At 48.7% G+C, this 19,984-nt stretch overlaps 1 protein-coding gene across 1 annotated transcript; it reads right to left on the reverse strand.

Moving 5' to 3' along the window:
• Positions 1-16,503: 16,503 nt before the first annotated feature.
• On the reverse strand, positions 16,504-18,684 carry LOC311248459 (methionine--tRNA ligase, cytoplasmic-like; the record flags this gene model as incomplete). The annotated part of the gene is given in 2 exon segments (XM_084339335.1): positions 16,504-17,097; positions 17,101-18,684. Coding segments are annotated over 2 exon segments (2,178 nt in total).
• Positions 18,685-19,984: the final 1,300 nt, after the last annotated feature.

The raw sequence follows: 19,984 nt of genomic DNA on the forward strand, positions 1-19,984 counted from the left end.
TGACCGACATAATAATAACAATAATGACAGTCCAGTACTTAAATCAAAATAAATGTAGATTAAAAGACATACACATAATAAATACAATACAATACATATGCTCTTGCTTGCTCTTCCTCACTCTTTCCTTCTCCAGTAGAGACAGTAGAGGTTGAGTACTTTATTATCTAAAGGTGGTAAGTTAAAGCGTTGTGTTCACTCATAGTTAAAGACAGTAGAGGTTGAGTACTTTATTATCTAAAGGTGGTAAGTTAAAGCGTTGTGTTCACTCATAGTTAAAGACCGTGGAGGTTGAGTAGTTTCTTGTGATATATGCAGTGTTGGGCAAGTTACTCTTAAAAAGTAACTAGTTACAGTTACTAGTTACTTCTTCCAAAAAGTAACTAAATTACTTACTCAGTTACAAATTATAAAAGTAACTAGTTACTTCAGAAAGTAACTATTGCTGTTGTGAAGGATCAGATTAAACCGAATATATATATTTATTTAGATATATATATTTAGTGGTATTTGTATGTCGTTTGATATCCCCTGTATATTCCTTGTACAATATGCACTGAATATCCCTTTAGTCTACTAAACAGCCCATAATAGTTTCATTCTACCATTGGACGAGAACCTGGCGCCAGCAGCCATACCCCTAGGTTCAAGTTCAATCGTGCCGCCCAACATGTCGTGGCAAGCCCGGTTCCGCGTAGGAATACGTCTGGCGAAATACGAATGGTACTATTTGTTCACAGCGCATATATATATGGCGCAAGTAAAGTAGAACTTCCTTTTTTAGTCCATTAGTTCTTTACCCTCCAACCGAGTAACAGACGCGAAGCCTCACCCACGACGCACGTGTGGTGCAGTAAGGCCTACTTGGCCTCAGAATAGGCATTGAGATATCGTGTGGATTAATAGTTGAATTGTCATAGTTTGGCACTATACCGTCGAGTTGGACGTATTCTATTAAGCTAATAATAGTCTATTTATGTATGGTGCATCGTCGGTTAGAGTTATAAAGTTATCAGTACCCCCATCGTTCCTGACGTTATCTGGAGTCTTAACCAGGCTGGGCAGACCACTAGTGGTGCTTGCATCCGAGGAGCTCCGGGCCAGGGCGACTGGACCTGTACATTGGATTACTCTACCCGGACGACGGCGAGCCTTCCACGGCTTGGATTATGCTTTGGGTGCTTTGATTATTCCATGGATAACGGCCAACACTGCTGAGTGTTGGAACTACCCCCCGGAGAGGAGTCCAGGTGAGACGGCGCTCTACACCAGTGAGGTCGCCTCACGTCTCTCCATTGTGGACCGGCAGCTACCGTCCACCAGAGGGTCCAGCTGTATTCATCTGCGGACCGAGGTTCTGTGGGCACCGTGTTCAAGACTTTGAATTCTCCCAAGAAATCGTCGGCCAGATGGGATACCGCCAGCGGCTTCTCTAACCCCCCCCCTCCTACTGTCTTACAACCAGCGGGACCCCCCCCCCCCCCCTTAGTGTATCCAGCTATAATCATTTAAGTACCATCGCTATAGTTCCCTAAAGAACTGGGTTGTATACTTACTCCCTGCGTAACCAGAGATTGGACATTCAATGTTGATTTACCTACGAATACTCATTTGCCATACAAGTGCATTTCAAATCATAAGTGTAAACAAGTGAACGTTGTATATACCTTTTGCTATATTAAATATTCGATTTGTACATTTGTGTGGACTTCGTTTCATCAGGTGGGAAAGTGTTCATCATATCTATATCATGTACTGGATGGCCAGAAGTTAAAGTACAAGAGGTAGTGGTTTAATAATACCATACTTAACAATACAGTCAGGGAATTGTACCCCTCAGTTACAATTGGTCCTTCGAGCCGGAGGGTAACTAGTGTAATATTAATATAGTGTTATTAATATTAAAATGGCCTATGATGAACACTCCACGAAACGGTCCTCCTAACCTAGACGACAGACACCTCAGTACTTAGAGGATTACGCTGTCAGTCAACTACCTAGCCTTCGACAAACGGTAAACGCGGTAAAAGTAGAAAGTAAAATTATGTCTGACCTTAACGACCAGGTTTCCCCGACCACAGAGGCCCTAGTAGGTTCTAATGTAACTGACCAAGCTCACGGTGGGGACCAGGAGGGAGCTGACATGCCTTTACCCCCCGCCAATACCGAAGAAGTAGTCCCCGACCAGCCCCGGGAGGAAGACAACCCTACAGAGAGAGAACTCTGCACGGAAGAAGAGGAGGAGAGCGCCGAGGAAATAGAGCTCCAGGACTCCCCAACGAGTACACCCAGGAGCGGCTCACCCAGGAGCGGCTCACCTCCACAACCGCCTTCCCCCAGCGAAGCGGAGAGGATGCTACAACAGGCGTTCCTCGTCAGCCTGACAGCCTCTACCGAACGCGACCGACTTCAGGGCGAACGCGATCGACTCCAAGCACAGCAACGGAGCGAAGAAGAGCGCACACGCCTGGAGATAAGACGCCTTCAGACGGAAGAGAATATGGCAAGAGACCGGGCCGACACCCAGCGCGCCGCTGCCGGTGCCCAAAGAGAAGCAGATCTCACCAAGCGCGAAGTCGAGCGCGACAAGCTACAAGCGCAGCTAATGGAGCAGCTGATCCGCAAGGCAACACCCTCTCCCTCCGCCAGGGGTTCAAGGAACTCGTCGAGACAACAGTCAAGGGCAGCGTCTCCTAACCGAGCAAGCGACCCTGAACTTGACCAACAGACCAAGCCTATACCCCCCGCAGACCCCCTTCCCAGACCGGTCCAAGCGAGACCCAGCTACAAGGAAGGAGCGGCATACACTGCGGAGAAGCTAAATAAACGACTACAGGATCTGGAAGACCTGATAGAGGAAGAAGAGGGAGAGGAGGAGAACCAAGCCCGACGACAGCACAGTACTCCACCGGACCAGGAGGTCCAGTACAGCCCAGGCTATACCCCCGTGGCGCTGCGCTACAGACCCCCGACTCTATTCACGGGTGAGCACGACGCACGACCAGCCCCGAGGAATAGCACCTGGACCAGCGGGCCATGGTACCCTGTCGGTACCAGCCCACAGAGAGGCGCAAGAGGGGACTCGCCTAGGAGGTCTCTCCCCCAACGCTCGCCGATGTATCAGCCATCCACGGCGTCATACATTGCCACGCCGTCGTTTCCAGACTTCACCTATGAGAATCGAGCACAGTACACGGAGCTCCGGATGTGCTTAGAGACAATGAAGGTGGATGTCGCTGATGAACGCCACAAGTATGCAATATTACTGAAGCACCTGAAAGTACCGCGAGCGCACAATATAGCGCTGGCCTATGCCACCTCTACGACCCCATACACAGCAGCCCTGGCAGCGCTGGACCAGAGATATGGACGTATATGGGATTACGTAATCCAAGAGATAAGGCATATTGATCGCCTACCCCCAGCAACAGACAATCGCTCATTAGACGACCTGTCAATCAAAGTGCAGTCCCTGGTAGGGATGCTGGGAGCGCAACGGGAAAAGGGCATGCATGAGCTATACGCCAACTCTAACGTCGAGAGGATTTTGTAGAAGCTGCCACCCGCAAGACAAGAGCGTTTTAGGCGGCAGAGAGACTACCGGGATCCTAACGGCCCCGAACCATCCCTCCTTGATCTAGCCGACTTCCTGGCGAGAGAAGTCAGCAGCTTACGACTGGATACGTTCGGGCGGAGCACGCCAAGCTCCAGAGAGGGACCCAGGAGAATAAATGATGGAAGAAGATCGGTGACTGTCATGCACCAATCAGAGTCAGTACCGAGCAGTAAGAGCCACAGCACCCCCTCGAGAAAAGAGAAGTGGAAGATGGCGTGCCCCTACTGTGAGAAAGAACACTGGCTGTCACAATGTGACCTGTTCACAAAGATGAATGCAGAAGAAGTGAGTCAATGGATAAAGTCCAACAGGCGCTGTTACCGATGTGCGCGACCACACATGGCAGCCGAATGCCGCCTAAAGAAAAGGTGCAGTCGGTGCGACGGAGCCCATCTAGATATACTACACGACAGTAACAGAAGACGGCCTTCACCTGCACCATCGAGCGGCACCAAGGCAAGTGTCATGTACATTGACCCTGCCAGCAGCGAGACCTGGATGGCGACCATCCCAGGAGAAGCCCAAGAAATGACACTAGGACTAGTCTGGCGCTTCAAAACAGACTCGCTCCACTATAGACACAAACCCCTGACTCCAGAGCAGGGAAGGTCGACGGTGACACCGACCACCAGACGGAGTGTGTACAGAACACTCGCCAGACAATATGACCCGTTGGGATGTATTCTACCTTACACCACCAGGGCAAAGATGATTGTACGAGCACTATGGGACAAGGACCAGGGCTGGGACGACCCAATACCCGCACACCTTGCCTCAACATGGAGAGAGTGGGAGACGGAACTCCGCTCACTCCCAGGCGTCAATATACGCCGCAGCTACTTCCCATCCACAGTGAGGCCAGAGACATGCAAGATTGATCTACACGTCTTCAGCGACGCCTCCGAAGTAGCCTATGGATCGGTGGCCTACTTGCGTGCCCAAGAGAAGGGAGGAAAGATACACACTGCTTTCATCCTGGCTCGCTCAAGAATAGCCCCACGTAAGCAACAATCTATCCCGCGTCTAGAGCTCTGCGCAGCCCTAGCAGGAGCGCATCTAGCCACGTTAATCCAACGTGAACTCACCATTCCGGTGCACGGAACAATCTTGTGGTCAGATTCCACGACAGTACTCACATGGATCAAGTCTGATTCATGCAGATACAAAGTCTTCGTGGGAGTCAGAGTCACCGAGATTCAAGAGTTAACAGAAGCAGCGAGCTGGCGGTATGTGGACACCAAACACAACCCAGCTGACGTCATCACCCGGGGAATGTCTCTGGATGACCTCACCCGTCGCAACATCTACAGTGACGGACCAGAATTCCTCAAGCTCCCCGAAGAAGAGTGGCCTACGCCCACCCCACGGGAAGCAAGTAACGAGGAGGCTGAGAACAAGAAACCTATGTTCTGTGGACTGAGCACAGTCGCCTCCACAGACCCCAACATAGATGACTGCATTACCCTAGAGAGTGCGCAGCAAAAGACATTCCTGTGGCACCACCCAGAGATTCAGTCCACCACTGACATGTCAGCAGCTGACTACGAAGAAGCAGAACTTCTTCTACTACAACGAGCCCAGAGAGACTCGTTCCCCGATGAGCTAGACTGTCTACAGGGAGGAAAGCCCGTCCCATCAGACAGCAGACTGCTCCACCTGGCACCCGAGAGTGACGCCCATAATCTCATCAGAGTGGGTGGTCGCCTGCGGAGAGCCCCCGATCTACCGGATGACATTAAGTACCCGATCGTCTTGAACAGCCGACACAAGGTCACAGAGCTGATCATAAAGAAATACGACGAGGATGTACACCACGCAGGAGCAGAGAGAGTCTTCGCGGAGATCAGACGTCGCTATTGGATACTTCAAGGAAGAGAAGCGGTGCGACGCTTCCAGCGAACCTGTCTAGACTGCCGAAAGTGGCGCGCGCAGCCCAGCATACCACGGATGGCTGACCTACCCCCCTGTCGCCTCCGACTCGGCGACAAGCCATTCCACTCCACAGGCATGGACTGTTTTGGCCCGTTGTATATAAAGAGAGGAAGAGGAACCGAGAAGCGGTGGGGTATTGTATTCAAATGCATGACCACCAGAGCGATACATATCGAGCTCCTTCCGACCATGAGCACAGACTCATTCCTTATGGCCTTCCGAAGATTCACATCACGGAAAGGAAAACCGTCTACATTGTTGTCTGATCACGGGACAAACTTCAAAGGCGGAGAAAGAGAGCTGAGAGAGAGCTTCCAAGCTATGGGCCCAGAACTTAAGACCCACCTCGCTCCATCCCAGATTGACTTCCAGTTTAATCCCCCGAACGCACCCCACTTCGGTGGAACCTGGGAACGAGAAGTACGTTCTATAAAGACAGCCCTGTACGCCGTGCTTGGGGCCCAGACTGTGGCGGAAGAAGTCCTAATGACAGTCCTCACAGAGATCGAGGGAGTATTGAACTCAAAGCCCCTCGGTTACGTCTCCAGTGATGTAGCAGATGTCGACCCAGTCACCCCCAACACACTCTTAATGGGGCGGCTGGACCCCGCGCTACCCCAGACAATGTACAGGCCTGAAGAAGCGAACGGCCGAAGAATGTGGAGGTACAGTCAAGTACTAGCTGACAAGTTTTGGAGCAGCTTCCTACTCCACTACCTACCGTCTCTACAGACCCGCCAGAAGTGGGTAAAAGAGAGAGACAATTTGACAGAAGGAACAGTCGTCATGATTATCGACCAGTCACTACCCAGAGCTATGTGGCCGGCTGGCCGCGTAAGCAAAGTGATCACCGGTGCCGATGGCAAGGTCCGAGCAGCTGAAGTACTCGTCCAAGGGCGAACTTACACACGACCCGTGGCGAGGCTAATAGAACTGCCCCGACTCCCAGATACTATCGATGATGACCATGACCCCATGACTTTGTGAGTTGACTGACCCTCACAGCGGACCTTGAGTGGTAGACAGTGCGGTTAATCTGTCTCTGCTTAGCTAATTAGGTGGGACTAATTAGGGGGCGGCTGTTGTGAAGGATCAGATTAAACCGAATATATTTATTTAGATATATATATTTAGTGGTATTTGTATGTCGTTTGATATCCCCTGTATATTCCTTGTACAATATGCACTGAATATCCCTTTAGTCTACTAAACAGCCCATAATAGTTTCATTCTACCATTGGACGAGAACCTGGCGCCAGCAGCCATACCCCTAGGTTCAAGTTCAATCGTGCCGCCCAACATGTCGTGGCAAGCCCGGTTCCGCGTAGGAATACGTCTGGCGAAATACGAATGGTACTATTTGTTCACAGCGCATATATATATGGCGCAAGTAAAGTAGAACTTCCTTTTTTAGTCCATTAGTTCTTTACCCTCCAACCGAGTAACAGACGCGAAGCCTCACCCACGACGCACGTGTGGTGCAGTAAGGCCTACTTGGCCTCAGAATAGGCATTGAGATATCGTGTGGATTAATAGTTGAATTGTCATAGTTTGGCACTATACCGTCGAGTTGGACGTATTCTATTAAGCTAATAATAGTCTATTTATGTATGGTGCATCGTCGGTTAGAGTTATAAAGTTATCAGTACCCCCATCGTTCCTGACGTTATCTGGAGTCTTAACCAGGCTGGGCAGACCACTAGTGGTGCTTGCATCCGAGGAGCTCCGGGCCAGGGCGACTGGACCTGTACATTGGATTACTCTACCCGGACGACGGCGAGCCTTCCACGGCTTGGATTATGCTTTGGGTGCTTTGATTATTCCATGGATAACGGCCAACACTGCTGAGTGTTGGAACTACCCCCCGGAGAGGAGTCCAGGTGAGACGGCGCTCTACACCAGTGAGGTCGCCTCACGTCTCTCCGTTGTGGACCGGCAGCTACCGTCCACCAAGAGGGTCCAGCTGTATTCATCTGCGGACCGAGGTTCTGTGGGCACCGTGTTCAAGACTTTGAATTCTCCCAAGAAATCGTCGGCCAGATGGGATACCGCCAGCGGCTTCTCTAACCCCCCCCTCCTACTGTCTTACAACCAGCGGGACCCCCCCCCCCCCCTTAGTGTATCCAGCTATAATCATTTAAGTACCATCGCTATAGTTCCCTAAAGAACTGGGTTGTATACTTACTCCCTGCGTAACCAGAGATTGGACATTCAATGTTGATTTACCTACGAATACTCATTTGCCATACAAGTGCATTTCAAATCATAAGTGTAAACAAGTGAACGTTGTATATACCTTTTGCTATATTAAATATTCGATTTGTACATTTGTGTGGACTTCGTTTCATCAGGTGGGAAAGTGTTCATCATATCTATATCATGTACTGGATGGCCAGAGGTTAAAGTACAAGAGGTAGTGGTTTAATAATACCATACTTAACAATACAGTCAGGGAATTGTACCCCTCAGTTACAATTGCGTTACTTTCAAGTAAATTTGTTACATAAACAACATACACAAATCTAAACTATTTTAATGTTGCTGTGGGACAAAGTGAGACTAGCCTCCAATCAAATGCCATGTATGTAGATATTATGATTACTATGTTTATATAGTGGATCATACAAATACAAACACAATAGCTGTTTTGGAACTTTTGATATGTATTGCCCCTCAACAGGCCACAACTGGGCAACATTAAATACGAGATTACTCGTTACTGAAAAAACGAACGCGTTATTCCCATCACTGGATGTCATAGTATGATGTCATAATAGAACATTCTAGAACATTTGTGATGTCACAGTATGATGACATAATAGTACATTCTAGAACATTCTAGAACATTTGTGGTCAACATTCTAGAACATTTGTGATGTCACAGTATGATGTCATATCAAACATTCTAGAACATTTGTGATGTCACAGTATGATGTCATAATCAAACACTAGAACATTTGTGATGTCACAGTATGATGTCATAATCAAACATTCTAGAACATTTGTGATGTCACAGTATGATGTCATAATAGAACATTCTAGAACATTTGGTACAGTATATATTCAACAATTCTCTCAGAAGATCTCAGATCGCAGAAGAACAAGTTAAGATCTCACTTGTTGTTTCCGGCTACTTGTCTGTAAGCTTGAATATATTCTGTAGATACAATTTTAAATCCCCACATGGAAAAGGAAACAATGTCCTGTACAATCCTTAATGACCTGCGTCTGGAGGGAAGGGTCTGTGATGTGGTTATTAAAGTCAACAGCACTGAGTTGAATGCCCACAAGGCCCTCCTGTGTGACTGCAGTGACTATTTCAGGTAAGTTTAGCTTGGTTCAGGTTAGCTTGGTTCAGGTTAGCTTTGTTAGTAAACAGATACCATACTGTACTTTTACTGTAAACAGATACTATACTGCACTTCTACTGTAAACAGATACTATACTGTACTTATACTGTAAAAAGATGACTATGATTGGCCAAAATTTGCCGTTAGTCGACTATTAGTCGACTATATAAAAGAAATAAAAATAAGTATAATAAATATATATATTTTTTTATCATTCCATTTGGGCTGTGGGGGTGCTTAATGTCTGAAGGAGTCGACTGAAGGCTTGTTGTCCTCTGCAAAAGCATGCAATTGTTCCACTGATGGATACATCTTGATATTTGTCTAGTCTAGTGTGTTCATTAGATGGGTGAAATCCTCGTTCAGTACCTCTGTGCCTGTTTTCTTAGGCAGTTAGCCTCTGGTATGCGTGCTATTAGCGTTAGCCACGCTTCTAAGAGGTTGGCAGTCGACTACGGCTCCTTTCGACCGATTAGTCGACTATTCAACTAATAGGGGTCAGCCCTAATTACTACACAGGACAGAATGTTGCTTACTGTTTACTCATCAGATATCTCTATACTCTGCGTCCCACAGAGCCCTCTTCACTCGCTGGAGCGACTCAGAGAAAGCAGTCTACAGTATCCCTGGGGTGTCCCCGGGTATGATGCAGCTCATCATAGAGTACGCCTACACACGCTTTGTGCTGGTGACAGCAGAGAACGTGGAAGAGCTTCTGGTGGCTGCAGACCAGCTTCGTGTCACTGGCATAGTAGGAGCGTGCTCTGACTTCCTAGAAGGCCAGCTGTCTCTGCAAAACTGTGTCAGCATCTGGAGGTTCACGGACATCTACTGCTGCCCTGACCTGAGGCGCAAGGCCCATCTCTTCATCGTGTGCCACTTTGAGGAGATGTTGCACGTCTCACAGGAGTTTGTGGAGCTGTCCCCGCAGCAACTGGTGGACATCATCGAGAGAGATGATCTGAACGTGAAGAGCGAGGAGACGGTGTTCGAGGCCGTCCTCCGTTGGATCGACCACTCCCGTGAGGAGCGTAAAACACACATCCCTTTGCTGCTGCCCAAGGTAACTAATTGTATTACGGATACACAAACATGGTTGCTAGTGCCTGAGCCACATTATTTTTAATTTAATTTTTATTATTTTACTTTTTCTTGTTTGTCTGTCTCTTGTCAAGGTCATTATGATTCATGTTACTGTTATTATTGTTGTCGTCGCTGTTGTCATTGTTATTATTATTATTATTATTATTATTATTATTATTATTATTATTATTATTATTATTATTGTTATTGTTATTGTTATTGTTATTGTTATTGTTATTGTTATTATTGTAGTGTTATGTTCTGTTTTATGTATGAAAATAAAATAAAATAAAAACATTTATAAAAGAAATTAAAAAAAAAATGTATTACTGTGCATTACATTAAAACAACACTAGGTTCCCTAGTACAGTGGTTCTCAAACATTTGGGTCCAAACTGTTCCCTAGCAACAGAAACCGTCTACAACCGATGTCTAAGTTGTACCCGCTGTCTGCTTGTCTCTTCCCAGGTTCGCATGGGCTTGATGAAGCCTGACTACTTCAGGAACAACGTCCAGAACAACCCTGTGGTGAGGGACAGCCAGGACTGCAGGGCCCTCATCCTCAGCGTCCTGAACCCCTCTGGCTCCGACAGGCTCCCAAACCCCCTGACCCGCCCCCACGCCTGCCCCAGGAGGTCCTATTGGCCATCGGAGGCTGGAGTGTAGGCAGCGTGACCATTGACATGGAGGCTTACGATATCCGAGCCGGTGGATGGATGGACGTGAGTGTTGAGGGGGAGAGTCCCCGGTGGGACCACGGCAGCGCTTATCTCCACGGTCTGGTCTACTGCGTCGGTGGCTTGGGCTACGCCGGACAGCATCTCAGCAGTGTGAGCACGTTCAACCCCATCACTCGCAGCTGGCTGCAGGCGGCTCCCATGCACTCACACCGCAGTAACCTCAGCGTGGTCGCGTTGGACGGCTGTATCTACGCCATGGGAGGGTGGGACGACTGGGACGAAGACAGGATACTGAACACCGCCGAGCGCTACGAGCCTGAAACCAACCAGTGGACAGTGATCTCACCCATGCTGGAGCGCAGGAGAGGCGCCGGGGCAGCAGCCCTCCAGCGCAAGGTGGGTGGAACTGAGGAACACAGGGTGCTAGATGAACACAAGGAACGTTAGATCAGAAATCATAAATGTCTTTATTGCCAAGTAAGCTTGCACATACAAAAGATGTGTCTGGGTCCTTTGGTGCATCAACATTAACAGACAATTAAAGTAGAATGAAATCAAATGGAATATATAAACTAAATTAGAATATTCTTTCTTATTACAGGTTTACATCTGTGGTGGCGAGAACTGGGCAGAGTGTCTGCTCACAGCTGAGTGCTACAGCCCAGACACCGACCAGTGGACTCTGATCGCCCCCATGAGCAGCAGGCGTAAAGGACTGGGAGTGGCTGCATATGGAGGACAGGTCTATGCGGTAGGTGCACACAGACAAATGCTTTATACTAGATATTTTTATCATTTGACTTTCAATGCTTCTGTGATGCCCTCATTTCCCTAAATGGATTAATACAGTGTCTGCCTGCCTGAGCCACACACTAAAACATTCCTCTCATGTGTCCTGTCCTCAGGTGGGAGGGTGTGACGGTGGAAACGTCCTGCGTAGCGCGGAGGCCTTCAGCCCCTTGACTGACTCCTGGAGCGCCCTGCCCAACATGCTCACCCCCCGCACCGAATTTGGCATCGCGGTGCTGGACGACCTGCTCTTCGTGGTCGGAGGCATCAATGACTTCCTCACCGCCCTCTCCAAGAAGGTGGAGCGCTACGACCAGAGCAGCGTCAGGTGGACTGCAGCCGAGGACATGAAGATCCAGCGCTTTGGCCTAAGCTGCTGCATAATGCATGGCCTGCCTAACATGAGCCAGTACGCTGCTCCCCGTGGAGGAGGAGGAGGAGGAGGAGGAGGAGGAGGAGGAGGAGGAGGAGGAGGAGGAGGAGCAGGAGGAGGAGGAGGAGGAGAGGAGGAAGAGGAGGAGGAGCAGGAGTAGGAGGAGGAGCAGGATGAGGAGGAGGAAGAGGAAGAGGAGGAGGAGGAGGAGAATGAGGAAGAGGAGGAGGAGGGGGAGGAGGAGCAGGAGGAGGAGGAGGAGGAGGAGGAGGAGGAAGATGAGGAAGTGTAGGAGAGGAGGAGGAGGAGTAAGAGGAGGAGGATGAGGAGCAGGAGGAGGAGGAGGAAGAGGAGGAGGAGGAGGAGGAGCAGGAGGAGGAGGAGGTGGAAGAGGAGGAGGAGGAGGAGGAGGAGGAGGAAGAGGAGGGGGAAGAAGAGGAGGAGGAGCAGGAGCAGGAGGAGGAGGAGGAGGAAGATGAGGAAGAGTAGGAGAGGAGGAGGAGGAGTAAGAGGAGGAGGAGCAGGAGCAGGAGGAGGAGGAGGAGGAAGAGGAGGAGGAGGAGGAGGAGGAGGAGGAGGAGGAAGAGGAGGAGGTGGAAGAAGAGGAGGAGGAAGAGGAAGAGGAAGAGGAAGAGGAAGAGGAGGAGGAGGAGGCGCAGGATGAGGAGGAGGAGGAAGAGGAAGAGGAGGAGGAGGAGAATGAGGAGGAGGAGCAGGAGGAGGAGGATGAGGAAGAGGAGGAGGAAGAGGAGGAGGAGGAGTAGGAGGAGGATTAGGAGGAGGAGGAGGAAGAGGAGGAGGAGGAAGAGGAGGAGGAGAATGAGGAGGAGGAGCAGGAGGAGGAGGAGGAGGAAGAGGAGGAGCAGGAGGAGGAGGAAGAGGAGGAGCAGGAGGAGGAGGAGAAGGAGGAAGATGAGGAGGATGAGGAGGAAGATGAGGAGGAGGAAGAGGAGGATGAGGAGGAAGAGGAGGAGCAGGAGGAGCAGGAGGAGGATGAGGAGGGAGGAGGAGGAGGAAGAGGAGGAGCAGGATGAGGAGTAGGAGGAGGAGGAGGAAGAGGAGGAGGAGGAGAATGAGGAAGAGGAGGAGGAGGAGGAGGAGGAGGAGCAGGAGGAGGAGGAGGAGGAAGATGAGGAAGAGTAGGAGCAGGAGCAGGATGAGCAGGAGGAGGAGGAGGAGGAAGATGAGGAAGAGTAGGAACAGGAGGAGGAGGAGGAGGAGGATTAGAAGGAAGAGGAGGAAGAGTAGGAGGAGGAGGAGGAGGATTAGAAGGAGGACGAGGAAGATGAGGAAGAGGAGGAGAAGGAGGAGGCGGAGGAGGAAGAGGAGGAAGAGGAGGAGGAGGAAGAGGAGGAAGGAAGATGAGGAAGAGGAGGAGGAGGAGGAGGAGGAGGAGGAGGAGGAGGAGGAGGAGGAGGAAGAGGAGGAATATGAGGAAGAAGAGGAGGAGGAGGAGCAGGAGGAGGAGGCAGCAGGGGATCCATCTAAGAACCTTAAACATTTATTAGACCAAAAGAAATCCTAAGAAATTAATAAATTACTATCAGCCAAAGGTGGTGCATTTCTTTCTTCTAGTAATTCAGACAATATCGTTTTTTTGTTTGTGTAATGTAATGTAATATCTGTTTTTAGTTTGTGTAATGTAATGTAATATCTGTTTTTAGTTTGTGTAATGTAATGTAATATCTGTTTTTAGTTTGTGTAATGCACATAATATGGGAACTTTTATCCATATGGTTGAGCCTGTTAGGAATTGCACCCCCAACACAAGCAGATTGCAGATCACTCTCTCTATATGGAGGTAAAAAAGAAAATATGGTAAAAATAATTGGCATAAAAAGGGCACTTTTTTATGGGGCACAAAAGGGCAGGTGCTTGTGCACCCGTTGGGCTCTATGTGTGCACATGCCTGCTCGCTGTGCCCTTGAGCAAGGCACCTCAGCTTTAACCGCTCCAGTGTTAGCTGCTCAGGGGCCAGTAGTAGAGTGCCTGACCATAGTGTCTTTATACCTGTATCACTGGACATATACATGCATATTAAATCAAATCAAATTGATTTGTAAAGCCCGAAATCACAAGTTAATGTCCCCATGGGCCGGACAAGTCTTCTTTAAACTATTCAAGAACAAACATCCCAATAAATCAAGAACAAAAAACCCACCATGAAATCCAAAATAAATGTAAAGTAATAAATGCAACACTCCCAGACATACCCCAGCGAAGGTAAGGAAAACCCTATAGCAATAGGAAAAAAGCACCACAGGCGATGTGGAGGAGAGAAACCTTAGAAGGGCCGTTCAAGGGGGGATCCCCCTTCTTGGATGTCGGTGATAATAGTGTTGCTATGGATGGGTGGAGAATAAAACAGGTGAATAGTTGGTATGTATGTACATATACGTGTAATAAAACACAAATATGTGCATGCAATAGCAACTGGGGTAAATTTTTTAAACATTTAAATATATTACAACTCTGTACATACATGTGATTAGCATTATACTCAGTAGAACAAATGTATATATCTTATACCCAGCTTAATCACTATATTAATATTACTATTGCACTTTACTGTTACATTTGCACTCGGGTTGGATGCCCCACTTATTTTCATTGTAATGTACTTATGCTGTATGATGGGCAGTGTTGGGCAAGTTACTTTTAAAAAGTAACTAGTTACAGTTACTAGTTACTTCTTCCAAAAAGTTACTAAATTACTTACTCAGTTACAAATTATAAAAGTAACTAGTTACTTCAGAAAGTAAAAAAAAAAATAACTTTTTTTAAATATATTATATTTATGATCATTATTATAATTATTATTATTAAATAGAATAATTTTCTATAGGCTTGCCGTGGGATACTGGTGTCATTCTGTGTTCAGGCATCCAGAGTAAATTAATTGCCTACTGCCCCTTTAACAACTTATAGGCTTGGTAAGTTTCACTTTCCCTTCTAGAGAGGATTTAACTGCACGAGACTAAATACTAGAGAACAGATGACATATTACAACAATGGCAGAGGATTATTTGGATTTAACTGGAGAGGAGCTCAGATGATCAGTCCGAAAAAGTATGTCTCTTTTTTCCAGCGGGGAGAATGTTTTTGTTGTTTGTTGGCGACGTGTGTGTGTGTGTGTGTGTTTCTGCGATGAGCGGCGTGTGTGTGTGTGTGTGTGTGTGTGGGTGTGTGTGTTTCTGCGATGCGCGGCGTGTGTGTGTGTGTGTGTGTGTTTCTGCGATGCGCGGCGTGTGTGTGTGTGTGTGTGTTGGCGATGCGCGGCGTGTGTGTGTGTGTTGGCGCAGAGATCTGTCTGATGAAAAAAACTGCATAGTAACGCGCGGCATTTTTTGGCAGTAACGGTAACGGCGTTATTAAGATTGGAAGAGTAATTACTCGTTACTGAAAAAACTAACGCCGTTAGTAACGCCATTATTTATAACGCCGTTATTCCCATCACTGGATATATGACGTCCACACTGCAAGTGATTTAGATTAACTTCACAACTGTAAATACATAGGCTGTCCAAAAACTTCCAAACAGACTTAGATGGTTGTTCAGTGCAAGGGTTCGATTATATATACATTTTATATATATCGCTCACACATACGCTCATTATACCCATACAGAGAAGTATATATATATTTACTCTGTATTGTATATATGTATATTGATTGATCCTTTACTTACTTTTTACTTACTTCTTAATTACTTTCTTTACTTACTTTTTTTCTACTGTATGTAGCACACTCTCAGGGGCTCATACAGAAACAAGTATTTCATCATAAAGTATTCTGTATTTTGTTGTGACAAATAATAAACAAACTTGAAACTATACGTAACACACCTTCCAAACCTACCAGCGCACGCTGACTTTTTGCTATTGCATGCACTCCTCTGTGTTTCACTACACACATGAGTGCATGCTTACCAACTGTCCGTCTGCAACACTACTATCACCGACATCTAAGAAGGGAGATCCCCCCTTGAAAGGCCCTTCTAAGGTTTCTCTCCTCCACACTGCCTGTGGTGCATTTTTTCCTATTGCTAGGTTTTAGTGAGTTTTTCCTTACCTTCGCGTGGGGTATGTCTGGGAGTGTTTGCATTCATTCATTTATTTTGCATTTATTTTAAATGTGTTGGACCTTATGGTGTTCTTGTTTTGTTTCTTGACTTATTGTTATGTTTCTTCTTGACTTGTTTAAAGAAGACGTGTCCGGCCCATGGGGACATTAACGTGTGTTGTCGGGCCTTACAAATACATTTGATTTGATTTGATTTGACGACCACATGATGGAGAATAGATCTGTTTCTATAGGTGGCGGGATTTGGGAAGAATCCTCTCACTTCTGTGGCTGTATTCACTTGACTGTGTCTGTTGTCTGTCCTCTTCAGCATCTCCTCAGTCCTCAGTGCCAAGACCACATGGTGTCAGATCCTGTACCCTCCTCTCTCTCTCTGTGTACATCTTGTTCCCGTTCTGCACAATGAGACCTCAACCCCATCATTCTCAACACACACCGGTACATAGTCTTCGTTGGTTGCTCTGACTAACCTCCACAATTTTTTTTTTGTATCTCTCTCTCTCTCTCGCTCTCTCTCTCTCTCTCTCTCTCTCTCTCTCTCTCTCTCTCTCTCTCTCTCTCTCTCTCTCTCTCTCTCTCTCTCTCTCTCTCTCTCTCTCACTTCTTCTTGCCCTTCTGGGGTGCTGGCTCGGGGGTCTTCCCCTCTGCCGGGGCCAGCTGTTCCTTTAGGTCCAGCAGCGCGGCCACCGCGGCTGTGATCGTCGCCTTCTCCGCTCTCCGGGCCTTCAGCTCTCGCACCTTGTCCCCCTGCTCGGCCACGGCTCGCGTGAGCTCCTTGGCTTTCTCCGGGTCTGCAGCACCGCTCACCGCCGTCACCTCGGTAACGGCAGCTGGCGGAGCGGCGGCAGGCGTGGTGGCACTGGCATCCCGAGCTGCCGCCGTCTGAGACTGCCGTCCACCGAAACGCTTCTTCAAAGCCTCGATCTGGTCCGCCTCTAGTTTCTTGAACAAGGGACCGACGTCTCCGATGCGGTGGCCGGCTGTCAGGGCGCAGGTGAAGTTGCCGGTGCCCCGCAGCGTGGCGGTGACGCAGGACGGCGGAGCGTTGAGCTGGTCTCTGATAGTCTGGCTGACGGTGGGCAGGTAGGGCAGCAGCATGACCGACAGCAGACACGCTATGTTCACCGCGACGCCCGTCACTGTGCCGGCGCGCTGGCGGTCTGCCTCTCCTCCCTTGATTCTCTTCCACGGTTAATTAGCCTGGATGTACTGGTTGCCGTGGCGGGAGATGTTCAGGATGTGTTTCAGAGCTTCACGGATTTCGACTTTGTCCATGTGCCGAAGATACTGGCGCAGTTCCCGGCCCACCTGAGCCAGGAGCCTCTTCTCCTCAACCCGCAGGTCCATGACAGGAACACAGCCGTCAAAGAACTTAGCGACAAACACGCCCGCTCTGTTGATGAAATTGCCCAGGTTATTGAGCAGCTCGGAGTTGTTCTTCAGCGCCATGTCGGCCCAGGAGAAGGCGGAGTCCTGGCCCTCTGGACGCGTGTACAGCAGGTAGAAGCGCCACACGTCGGACAGGATGACCGTGTCTTGGGCCATGTCCCCGAACACCCCCACGCCGCGGCTCTTGGAGAACTTGGTGTCCTCGTAGTTCAGGTACTCGGTGGCAACCAGGTGGTTGACCAGGGTGTAGTTGTCTCGGGCCCCCAGCAGGGAGCAGGGGAACACCACGCTGTGGAAGGGCACGTTGTCCTTCGCCATGAAGTTGTACAGCTCCACCTGCTGCGGGTTCTTCCACCACTTTTCCCATTGGTCAGTGTAGTTGGCAGTGATGGACAGATAACCAATAGGGGCGTCGAACCACACATAGAACACCTTGCCTGTGAAGCCGCGGAGGGGTACTGGTGTTCCCCACGTCAGGTCTCTGGTGATGCAGCGGCGCTTCAGCCCATCCGTCAGCCAGGAGCGGGTGATCTGCTTGGCGTTGCTTGTCCAGTCTCCTGTCCTGGTCGACTCCTCGAACCAGTCCTCCAACTCACTCTTCAACTTGGGCAGGTCCAGGAACAGGTGTTTGGAGGAGCTGATGACGGGAGTCTGCCTGCAGACTTTACACTGGGGGTCCTTGAGATCCACAGCATTGATGAGCTTTCCACACTTATCACACTGGTCCCCACGGGCCTCTGGGTAGCTGCAGTGTGGGCAGATCCCCTCTACGAAGCGGTCGGCCAGGAAGCACTGACAGCTCTCACAGCGCAGCTGCTTCACAGTGTCCGGAATCAGGAAGCCATTCTCGTGAAGACGCCAGAAGATGTTCTGGGCTATCTCCGTCTGTTTCTCTGTGGTGGTTCTGCCGAAGTAGTCGAAGTCGATCTGGAACCACTTGTAGACGTCGGCATGGACGGCGTGGTACTCGTCACAGATCTCCCGTGGCGTCAGGCCCTCCTCTCTGGCCTTGTTCTCCGTGGCGGTGCCGTACTCGTCTGTCCCGCACACAAACAGCACATTCCAGTCCCGCAGCCGTCCGTACCTTGCGAAGACATCGGCGCTGAGGACACAGCCGATGATGTTGCCCAGGTGAGGGACGTTGTTGACGTAAGGCAAGGCACTGGTCAGCAGGACGTTACGCCTGCCCTCCTCAGGCAGAATGGGGTGCCGTCTCTGTGTGGCCACTGGGCTGCTGTTTAGGTCTTTACCCCAGGTGAGAACAGCCGACTCCATCTCCTCCTGTGAAAACACACGCTCCCCTTCCTCACCCTCAGAAGTGCTTTTCCTTGCAGCACTGCCAGGTGGAGGGCTTGCTGTAGCACAGGCTGAAGTTCTGTGGCCTCCCATTCAAGCCACTGGTTGCAGAGGTCGCTGACTTTGTGTCCACTCACTTCAAACATGTCAGATGGCATTAGGGCTGAAGAGGTGCAGTCCACTGGGCAGGAGCAGGGCTGGTAGGGCTGGACGGCTGAGGAAAGGCACCACTCTCTTCGTGAGTAGTACGTTCGTTGATAAAAGAAAAATAATGTCCACAGCCGCTCCAGTGTAAAACAAAGATATCCAAATGGTTTATTTCTCTTCCACAGCGAAGTCTTTCTTTACAGAAGTGGTCCTAAATCTATTTTCCTAAATATTCACGTCACTACTACAAGGTAAGAAAACTGTATTTTCCCAGTCTCCAAAATCACCGCCGACTCGACACATGAAAATCTATATTGTTTAGTCTATCTGTTCAGTACCGCTCAGCACGGTTTCAAGATGCACACTGACTGCTCTTCTTCTTCTTCTTATTTGAATTTCCGGCAGTGTAGACGCATCGTGGCGTATTACTGCCCTCCGCAATTCTTTTTATGGGCTCTTCGTCTTCTTCTACTTCACCTTCTTCTTCTTCTTCTTCTACTGGACCCCGTCATCAACTACATTGTCCATTGGAGTGCAGCTAACGCTGCTAGTTCCTGTCTGAGCCCCCCTCCGCGGGACCCTCCTTGCCCCCTGCGATCTTTTTCTGGGCTGCTTTGTCCCTCGCAGCCCCCTCAGCCAATTCCCTAAGCACCACCTCCCAGTCCAGACCTTCCATTAATTGTTGAATAATCACAAATGTTCTAGAATGTTCGGCCATGACATCACCAAAAAAATTCTAGAATGTTCGATGTTCTAGAATGTTCGGCTATAACATCATCACAAATGTTCTAGAATGTTCGATGTTCTAGAATGTTCAGCTATGACATCATCACAAAATGTTCTAGAATGTTCAATGTTCTAGAATGTTCAGCTATGACATCATCACAAATGTTCTAGAATGTTTGACCATGACATCATACTGTGACATCACCAATGTTCTAGAAGGTTCTATTATGACAAATAAGACGGTTCAATGACTTTATCTAAATCCAATCAACATTCCTAATGCCAGTTCAATGTAAGGTTATAAAAATAAACATATAAACCTTCATATAATACAATAACCTAAATATATAGCTTTGGCTCCTCTACATCGGCCCCTAATTGTACTTCTAATCTAGAGACGATTACTAACAACTAAAAAACAAGGAGCTAAACCAAACACTATTTTAACCGATAAGTGTCTCTGCTGCTGGATAACCAATACCTGGTGCCAGAGGTCACTGGTACATGGCACACCGTAGGA

This window comes from Notolepis coatsorum, assembly GCF_963971535.1.
Source record: "Notolepis coatsorum genome assembly, contig: SCAFFOLD_1141, whole genome shotgun sequence".
NCBI lineage: Eukaryota > Metazoa > Chordata > Actinopteri > Aulopiformes > Paralepididae > Notolepis > Notolepis coatsorum.